The sequence below is a fragment of the Eurytemora carolleeae genome, unplaced genomic scaffold (genome assembly GCF_000591075.1).
Source record: "Eurytemora carolleeae unplaced genomic scaffold, Eaff_2.0 scaffold16, whole genome shotgun sequence".
NCBI lineage: Eukaryota > Metazoa > Arthropoda > Copepoda > Calanoida > Temoridae > Eurytemora > Eurytemora carolleeae.
This window is the reverse complement of record NW_019396244.1, coordinates 659,367-669,924: the sequence shown is the minus strand read 5'-3', so window position 1 is coordinate 669,924 and position 10,558 is coordinate 659,367. Positions and strand designations below refer to the sequence as shown.

At 31.9% G+C, this 10,558-nt stretch overlaps 1 protein-coding gene and 1 long non-coding RNA gene across 4 annotated transcripts in view; one reads left to right on the top strand and one right to left on the bottom strand.

Moving 5' to 3' along the window:
- Positions 1-1,983: 1,983 nt before the first annotated feature.
- The window catches only part of LOC111699222 (fibroblast growth factor receptor), a 25,724-nt gene continuing 17,149 nt past the window's right edge, over positions 1,984-10,558 (top strand). Inside the window, exons 1-3 of one of the 2 annotated variants that reach the window (XM_023469835.1) lie at positions 1,984-2,126; positions 3,249-3,325; positions 3,776-3,805. In XM_023469835.1, coding sequence (XP_023325603.1) covers positions 2,083-2,126; positions 3,249-3,325; positions 3,776-3,805 — 151 coding nt within the window. In that variant the 5' untranslated portion in view covers positions 1,984-2,082. The remainder of the gene's footprint in view (positions 2,127-3,248; positions 3,326-3,775; positions 3,806-10,558) is intronic. The other variant, XM_023469836.1, reaches the window with a different exon arrangement.
- LOC111699224 (uncharacterized) overlaps positions 4,035-10,558 on the bottom strand; it is an 11,934-nt gene continuing 5,410 nt past the window's right edge. For both annotated transcript variants that reach the window (XR_002764703.1, XR_002764704.1), the window contains exons 3-4: positions 7,395-7,448; positions 4,035-4,406 (exon numbers count right to left, since the gene is read on the bottom strand). This is a non-coding gene — a long non-coding RNA (uncharacterized LOC111699224). The remainder of the gene's footprint in view (positions 4,407-7,394; positions 7,449-10,558) is intronic.

Here is a 10,558-nt window from a genome sequence, read left to right as displayed (position 1 = left end):
TGCGACATATTGAAACCAGTTCTCTCTGGGCGGACTTTGTAAACAAGAATAGATGCATCAGTGTTCGTTTAGTATCCGAGGAGGTTAAACGCATTTAATTTTGATAATTTTGAAAATTCACATAATAGTTTCCCATGACCAGAATATTTTTGTGAAAATGGATTCCATGTCAGGCTGTGGAATCCGTCTTTTGCAGTTTACTTTTCCGTCCAAAGACTGCAGTACAAAAAATGCGTACACCTCTTAAATAACTTTCCTTGCATTAGTACCTTGACTTGTATTTAACTGAAAATTTCGATGTGCTTTGTCTACACCCCGAATTAAACTCTTAGCATGAAAGGTCAGATGAAATTTTGCTGACATTCCCTTTAAAGGGAGTGTTCACAGTTCGTGAATTTTAAAAACTGAAAAAAACTAATCTAATTTATAAAATTTTTTAACATTCCTAAGAAAAAAGGTGTCCTGGATGTTCACAATTTAGATGTTTTTCTTATTTTTATTTCGCTTTAAATTGCTTGCACTTGGAGATTTTTATCAAACAAAATGCGTTCCTTTAAAAAAAATCCCTGAAAGCAAATTATAATATTTTCTAAACACCCTGTCAACACAAAAACCAATCAATTAAAAAAAGAAAATTTTCAAACTTTTAGAAATGAAATTTTTGAAAATATTTTTAAAAAGTTTGAGAAAAAATCTCAACATTTGATATCGACCGAAAAAATCCAACAAAATCTGCAAATTTTGTGTTCTTGATTAAAAATGCTAGCAGGAAAAGTGTTAAGCAAAACGCCCCCGGAAGCCTACATTCTTTTAACATTCTTTAACCCTCCAAACTAAACAGATGTATCTAAATCTAAATTTAATTAATCTAAACATTTTAGATTGTATATTTTTCTAGAATATTACAGTGTAAAAACGACTGATAGACTTAAGTTACGATTTTAATTATTAAAAAGCAAATGTACAGACTTACAGAGACCCTTGTTCACTAAATAAGTTGATTTTCAAGCTACTGGTAACACTATTTACTTTCTAACAGACATCAAATACACATAAGATTGCTTATAGGTCGTCTTTTTATTTCATATTTTTCTCCCAAGTTATATCAATGAAATATTAAGAGCAGAGACACCTAGCGGCCGAAATATCATCATAAAAAGTACAACGTATATATAATTTTAAGGGAAACCTAAAAATAAAAAATTATAACATTCAATTTATAATAGGAGCGTATCTATAATTTCTAGACACCTTTGGGTTATCCTAGTTTATCCGTATTTGCTGAATATCTGTTTGATCTTTGATTCAAATACGAAGTCACGTTTGGTAGAGTTTTCGCATAACTCAGACACAGTTTTATATCAATTTCTGGAGACACAGACATCAGATAGAACTAATATTGGTTGCGATCAACATCTAAAATTTCTAGGCTTTATCAATTTTTCCTTTTACCTTTACAGTCCCTTTGAATTAGTTTAATGTTAAAAGAGTTTTCTTAATATATTAATGGAGCCTCGTATGAAATAATCAAGAGGGAGGGCCGGTGAATAGATTGATCACTGGTTGGTTGGTTGGTTGGGTGGTTGGGCCCTGCAATCCATCAATCATATATCTCCAGGATATTTACATACTTTCACCATCTATACCCTAATCAAAACAAATTGGTTTCAATACCTTATTTTCAAGATTCAGAAAGTTTACCAGATTCTGAACTATTTTTTCCAGATTTTCAACTATAGTTTCCAGATTTAGAATAATAGTTTCCAGATTTAGAAATTACTTTTCAGATTTAGAACTATATTTTCCAGATGTGAAACCTTATTTTCCAGATTTAGAACTATTCTTTTCAAATTTAGAATTATTTTTTCTGGCGATAGAACTTAATTTTCCAGATTTTTAACTTAACGTTAATTATGTGCGATGGATCATTAAAGAAAATAATCATGATTATTATCATTTCTAACGACGTATTTTTTCAGAAATGATGTAATATTGTTGAATAAACCTGTAACAATAAGAATCTACTGAGAATGATTTGTTTAATGAGCGTGAAAATGGCATGAGTGATATGTCTGAAACCTGATGCTGAGATATGCCGCTAGTCGGCTCAATATGAAGAATATTAGGTAAATATACATCTAAATCATTATATCACATCAAATTTAAGTAAATTGCATGTATTATTTAGAATTTCTAATATATACCCGACATGTTTATAGTTCAGCGTAAGATCAATACTAGAGGAGCTATACGAGGTTTCAATGTCGGGAAAGTAATCTCCTATACTAGTCTAAAAATTTTTAAAAATGTACATTTTTCCAAATTGTACATTTTGCAAAATCTCACAAATTTTCATATCTTTCGTTATTTTTGAAGAAAATGTTCCCGATTACGATATTATCAACAAAATATCAGGATTTCGATATTATCAACAAAATATCAGGATTTCTTTTTACAGTATTTCATATGGTTAGATTTTGACAGCTAATAACCCGTCAGGAAAAATAGAAAATGAAGTTGTATAATTTACTCTTTGCTTAATATAAATAATGTACAATTTAATGGTATATTCAATGTACAGTGTACTGCACACTATGCTGATGTTTGTAATTGTACGTATGTTAGCCTGTTAGGATCTATAATGTATATATATGTATTTACAATTACATATATTTATAAACTATATCATAGGTTTTATTTTTCTTCTGCTCCACATGAGATAAAGAAAAGGTGTTAGTACATAGTAAGGAAGTTTCTTATATTTCTAGAAACCTAGTTCTCTTGTTCTATATATTCTTATATATCTAGAAACCTAGTTCTCTTGTTCTATATATTCTTATATTTCTAGAAACCTAGTTCTCTTGTTCTATATATTCTTATATATCTAGAAACCTAGTTCTCTTGGGCTATATATTCTTATATATCTAGAAACCTAGTTCTCTTGTTCTATATATTATTATATATCTAGAAACCTTGTTCTCTTGTTCTATATATTCTTATATTGCTAGAAACCTAGTTCTCTTTTTCTATATATTCTTATATATCTAGAAACCTAGTTCTCTTGGGCTATATATTCTTATATATCTAGAAACCTAGTTCTCTTGTTCTATATATTCTTATATATCTAGAAACCTAATTCTCTTGGGCTATATATTCTTATATATCTAGAAACCTAGTTCTATTGTTCTATATATTCTTATATATCTAGAAACCTAGTTCTTTTGTTCTATATATTCTTATATATCTAGAAACCTAGTTCTCTTGTTCCATCTACTCGGCTGTATACAGGGAGCGTCTATAGGAGAAGGAATAATGAAGAAAATAGGTAAAAATTCTAAATTGTAATTTATTGTTTTTACTTTTTAAGTTTTAGATTTTTAGTTTAGTGACATATTTAAGTTTTGTTCAAAGAGAATCTCTTCCCTTCTGACCTGACAGCTGTTCAGTATAGAAAATGACAGAGTATCTTAAACTTTGCCGTAAACACATTGTTAGTTTCCACAAATTTATTTGTTTAATGATTTTTTAAGTTTTAGAACGTTTTTTAGATTCTAAAAACAAGATATTTAGAGGACGTGTGTTTAATGTTTACAAAACCTTTTCAGGGATCGGGTTTTGTTTTTTTAGTCCCTCCAAGCAAACAGAGTAAAATTCCCTCAAATATCATTTTAAAAACTTGAATTTACTTTAATCCCCTCCCCTCCTGTTTTTTTTGTAATACAAAGGTCCTCCTTGTACATGTACTGTGTACATAACTATATATAACGTTATTTAGCCACAGGAATACAAAACACAGTATTCGAAGGTAAACACAGAACTAGGGTTGCAACCAGGACACATCAGAAATATCATGAACAATCCTTTGAAATGTAAAAAAAAATAATTAAGTTTTCCACAGAGAGGTTTCTGATGGGTCCGAGTTTACCCTTTCCTTAAGTGTTTTTTTTTTTATCTTACTACAGGGGTGCATACAGGGGGGGGGGGCAAGCCCCCTTGTAAAAGTTGCGGTTATGTTTTCAAAAATAGGTCATCCCCCATAAAAAACTTTAAAGGTTTTGTCCTCCCCCCTGGAAAAAATACTGTATACGCCCCTGAATATTAAAATCTTTACCTTTCTTTCCCTATTCAGTTTTTTCTTAGAATTGGAACTATTACAGTACATTTAGAAATACAACGCTGGCACATTTTTTTTGAATAACCGGCTAAGCGCCTTTATAGGAATTTAGCGGCTAAACTCGTGAGATCAAATTGTAAATTTTTGAAGATGACGGGGTTGAAGTGTAAAATCTGGGAATCCGTAAGTCTTAAATCCACCAATAACTGAATCTCACCTTTTAATTAAATTCTGAGGTTAAGCGACAAACATGCAGATCTTCAGCTAAGCCTATAGGAGTCCGGGGATCCAACTAAAAAATAACCAGCTTTGAGTTAATTTTTTTATATAAATCATTTTAAACACTGTAATGTTTCAACTTTTATTTCTTTTATCTTGTTGTTCTATTTGACAAAACAACATTTTAAAAGTTAAACCTAAATGTGGTTCTATGAACCTACAGTTAAAGAGTTAATAAGCTGCAATAAAAAAAGAGAAATTTAATAATTGGTTCCAAAAGCTAAAAAACCTAAGATTGTTTGTTAAAAAAATCAAAAATTTACTTTTCCCAAATAATACGAATTTGAATGGTTAAATGTCAAGATTGGAAAACAAGTCAAAACATAAAAAACATAATTTATTTTTAATTGACTAATGTATCATCTAACGTCATTAAAGTAAAATTTCAACCAGAATTTGTTGATTATTATAAGTAAAGGTCTGCTTGTTTCTTTTTACCATCCTAATCCAAATTATTATTAGAAAAAACAGTATACTTTGCGACCTATAAATCTTTGGAATAGGTTATAATTATAAATTGAAATTATAGTCCATTAAAAATGATACAAAGAAATTGAGCAGGTACAATGTACATTGAGACAGGCCCGCTCATATACATAAAATAAGTTAGTTTTCAAGCTTCTGTTAAAGCCATTTGCTTTAAACAACTTTAAATACAGATAAGATTGCTAAAATGCCGTCACTCTATTCCACAGTTTTAAGTGGTTCCCTGTAAAAGCAATTCATATATCCTGAAAAAATTATATTATTACTCTAAAGGTGGGCAGTATATGAAAAATTATATAAAATTTTGATAAAAAAATCATATTGTCAAGTTTCTCGGGGTGTAACAATTTTGAAGATGTTATGCTTATTCAAAATATTTTTTTTGGGGGGGAAAAGATTTTTTATCTCATTCTATAAGAATCAAATATGGGAGAGCAAGGAATATAACAGGAACCTCTATACCTTTTTCACATAAAAAGTGCACTATAGAAACACTTTTTATGTAAACCAATATATGCTGGGTTTTTTTCTGTTTTAGTGAATTTTATTTCTGTACACAAATAAAGAGTGAAATTGACCACCATGTTGCACAATGTCCAACAGTACACGTACAGTACATGTACTGCAAATTCAACACCTACAAACTGACTGCAAAGCACAATTCAGTTTTATTTCTGTGGCGCAAAATGTTTTAATATTTTTGTAATAATGAATGTTTTCAATATTTGTTTTTAAATGAAATGCAAAGAATATACGAGTATATGTANTGAGCACAATAAAAGGAAAATACCAGAGCGGGAATTTTAAAAGAGTATTGTTGAACGAAACTCCTAAGTTTCCTTTAATATGAGGTCTTTACATTTGCGTAGATTTTAATTCAAGAAATCAGAAAACAAAATAAAAGAATGTAAAGAAACCACATAAATAAAATTTGTATCTACAGCACTGCCTGACCCAATTCATTTGACAGAATTTTTACATTTTCATTCTTTGAAGAAAATTAAAAAAATTATAAATTATCAATGAGAACATTTTTTCTATAGAATTCAAGATTTTATGTTTGATTAAATATTTTAAACATTTATATTTCTAATTTTAAGTGTTCTATGGAACATGTTTTATCTTGTGTAAACTAATATTTTGTAGTCTAAAATTAATATATCTAAGGGTTTTGTTAAAATGTGTTCTGGGAGGTATAATGAATGGTTAGTGGTTAACTTGTAATTCTATAAGTGGCAATTATATTCTTTATCAGGTTTACTTTAGAGACAAATCTGTCTGGGTGTCTGTTTGTTTGTATGTTCGATCATAATTCACGAACCCATTGACCGATGGCCTCAAATTTTGATTGGAAAACTCGATAAAACCACGGGAATGTTCTTAACTTGGTTTAAAAGAATTAAGTTGGGCTGTTTTAGAAAAAATTTAGTTCACAAAGAAAGCTGGGTTCACGTCTAAACATAAAGTTGTAATCACTGTTTGTCTGTGTGTTTGTTTGTCCGATAATAACTCTGGAACCCTTTGGGCAATTTACTTCAAATTTTGATGAAGGAACTCGGTAGAACCACGGGAATGTTTTTGGCTAGATTTAGAAGTTCTAAGTTAATTGAGTTGGTTGACTTTTTTGGGAAAATTTAGATTTCAGGCAAAGCGGGTTTCCCAAGCTAGTATATAGTATAAAGGTGGTCCTATATCCATATATATAAATCTCTTTTTTAATTGAATAATAAATTAGTTATATATATATATATTTATATTTATCTTCTTAAAATAAGTCTAGAACATGTTCTATTGTTTATTAAGATTGGTTATTGCTGGACACTGTGTTTCATGTTGGACATTCTTCAGCATATCTATATATATAAAGTTGTAATCTCTGTTTGCCTGTCCGATCATAATTCACAAACCCTTTTGCCGATTTGCCTCAAATTTTGATTGGGGGAATTAGGTAGAACCACGGAAATATTTTGAGCTTGGTTAAACAATTTTAGATTGAGTAGGTTGACATGTATACAGTTTAATCCAGAACTTTGGGATACATCGATAGAATTCATAAAGTGTCGTTTTCTGAACCTACTGATAATGGAATGCTGCAGATTTTAATTTTTTGAATTGAATAATTATTTGAAGCTCTCTAAGATTGTTCCCGCATATTTCATGGTTATTTATTTATTAATGTATTTATATCTATAAATTATATGAATATATATAATACTACCTTGGGAACACAGCGCTGCCCAGGTTACTAAAAGTTACTCCTGTCGTTTACCCGCACTTGAACGATTTTACAGGGAATTTTTCGCTATTAAAGTCGACCCACTTAACTGTTAATACCCAATTCTAATCTAAACTGAAGAAATATACAGAGACCCCGATTTGATTACTGCCGAGAGAGTAATTTGGCTCTCGTTGAAACATACGAGCTGAGATTGCGCCCATTGGTTTGGCGTTGATAGAGTTCGAGCTAATGTCGGGGGTTGACATTGATAGTCAAGAGAATATGTCTGAGATGTACCTGGACAGATACGGGTCTGAGTGCAGTTTATGGAGTACGGAATTCTATACAGTCCTATATATATATCAGAATTATATATAATATAAATGTGGTCCTATATATATGAATATATATAGAATAAAGGTGGTAGGGTGGATAATTTGTTTTAAACTATTCTACACTGTCTCCGGTCTAACATCAATCTCTATTCATTATAGGATAGGTCTCCACATTATTGAAAGCTGTGGTCTTAACTCTATAAATCCCTCTTTCAATCTTTCCCTTCACATGCCTTCCCTTTTCCCCTCTTGCTAACCTGGTGTCCCACCCCTTCCCCTTTTAACATTCTCCCCCCTTTTAACCTTTCCCCCATCTTTACCCTTTTAAACTTCCCTCCCCTTCTCCCTTTAACCCTTTAAACCAGCTCCCCTTTCCCATCAACTTAAACCATTTTTCTGTATTTTTTTAAAGGCTTTTCTTTAATACTTCTTCTTAAATCTATCCATTACTTTCACTGCTTCCTTTTCTAATAAATCTCATTTGTTTTAGTATTTTATCTTGTTCTGATTTTTTCCCAATATATGTTAACTCCCTTCTCTTTAGAATTCCACATCAGTAAACTCAGATAATTTAAACATTCCCAACTTCTTTCCAATCCTCTCACTCCTTCCTTTCCCTTCCTTTCCTTTCCTTTCCTTTCCTCCTCCTTCTTTCCCTTTTCCTATTCTTCTTTTTCCTTTCTTCGCCTTTCCTTTTCTTTCCTTCACTCTCTTTCCTTTCCTTTCCCCCTCCTTGCTTCTCTTTTTTTCCCCTCTTCTTTCCTTTTCCTTCCCCTCCCTTTCTTCCCAAATTCTCTCCCCTCTTCCTTTCCTTTCCTTTCCTTTCCTCCTCCTTCTTTCCCTTTTCCTATTCTTCTTTTTCCTTTCTTCGTCTTTCCCTTTCTTTCCTTCACTCTCTTTCCTTTCCTTTCCCCCTCCTTGCTTCTCTTTTTTTCCCTCTTCTTTCCTTTTTCTTCCCCTCTCTTCCTTCCCACATTCTCTCCCCCCCCTCCTTTCCTTTCACTTCACTCCTTTCCTTTCCTTCCCCCTTTTCTTCCACTTTCTTTCCACTTTTTCTAGCTTAAAAACCTTTTTTTCGCTATCTCTCCCATATTTTTCTCTTCACATAAGTTCCCTCAACCCTATTATCTTTTCCCCTTCCAATCTCTGTCTCTTCTCTTCCCACTGTGTTATATAATTTAGTTCGTTTAACTAAAATATATAATATATAATATATAATATAAACCTCTTTTATTTAAATTTTTCCATTCTGAAACAAATTAAACTCCCCTGGGAGTACAATGAACCTAATTTTCCTGAAATACAACTTCATTTTTACCAGACTACATTTCCCATTCTCCTTACTACACTACATTTTCATTCTACTTACCAGACAACATTTCCCATTCTCTTTACTAGACTACATTTCCCATTCTTTTTACTAGACTATTTTTCCCATTCTATTTACCAGTCTACATTTCCCATTCTCCTCAAGCAGACTAATTTTCTCATTTTACTTACCAGACTAAATTTTCCATTTTCCAAACAAGCCTACATTTCCCATTCTCCTTACTAGACTAAATTTTCCGTACTCTTTACTAGACAACATTTCCTATTCGCCTTTCTAGACTACATTTTTCATTCAACTTACTAGACTACATTTCCCATCTCCTCCCTAGACTACACATTTCTCATTCTCCTGAGTAGACTACATTTACCATTCTTTTAACTAGACTAGACTACATTTTGCATTCTCCTCACCAGGCTATATTTCCAAATTTTCGTTTCTTGGCTACATTTCCCATTCTCTTTACTAGACAAAATTTCCCATTCCCTTTTCTAGGCTACATTTCCCATTCTTTTTACTAGACTACATTTCCCAGTCTTTTTACTAGACTACATTTCCCAGTCTTTTTACTAGACTACATTTCCCATCCTCCACTTTACATCAAATATCCCATCTATTTATATTTTTATTGCCATATTCTTTCTCCCTCTGAAATAGCTACATATTAAGATGTAAAGTATGTTAGATTTAAGTAAAAAATAATAATCTTAGAGTTTTTGTTTATATTTTACTTTATGTTTTCTTTATTTATGTTTACTTAAACTTTTCCATTTCTTTAGTTAACGAGTACTTCTTCTCGTATTTATCTAGATTTCTGTACAGGGTGTCTCAGAGTTCTTACGAGTAGTAAAATAACTTTATTTTTAAACATTTAATTTCAACTAATGCAACCACTGTTCAATTAATAGTGGATCAACTACGTACAATGTCAGTAGTGCACTGAATGCTACGGGCGCAGCCACTGATCTTGAGCCTTGCAGCAAAGCTAGGCTAGGGGACCGAGCGCTGCATAAATGTCCCAAAAATGTACTTCCAAGGTTGAATTAAGTATTCTGTCATGGAAATAGTCTTTTTAAGGTCTTCTTAAGGATCAGACAAAGAAAGAAGCAACTTTACAGGCTTACAGCCGCAGGAAATCTTAATCCGTACAGTCGTCTCTGACACCTCATGATTGGGGGGTAACCCTATTATTAAAACCACTCTAAAAATAATGTATTTTCCAAAAACTTCTTCTGGCTATTTGTACAAAAATGAATATAGATACTGTACACCAAGATGTTCACGCTCCCACCCAAAAATCGAGCAGTACTTTGCCAATAACCCCTTTTCAAGTTAAGCTAGAAAAAAGACCGTTGCAATTTTAAAATGTAAATGTCTAGGGCTACAAAAAAGTATAAGTGAGTTGGTGAGGGGCAACCAAAGCCCAAGCCGTCGAGACGCTTAAAGTTGAGGCTTCATAGTTGACTTAATATCAGTGAAGAGTTGATTTGATCGACAAATCCTAAGATAGGTAGTTTTATACATTATTTCAACTTTTGCAATATTTTCTGGACACCCTGTATACATTGCAGCATAGATTTTATATTTTCTGGACACCCTGTATACATTGCAGCATAGATTTTATATTTTCTGGACACCCTGTATACATTGCAGCATAGATTTTTCAGCAAGGTGTCTTGAGTTCACAGCCTTAATCCTGAGTACATTCATTCATTCATTCTTCCTAGTTTTTAGAAGAGATTTTAGTACTATAGTATACAATATACATATATCCCTTTATCCCCCCCCCCCCCCCCCCC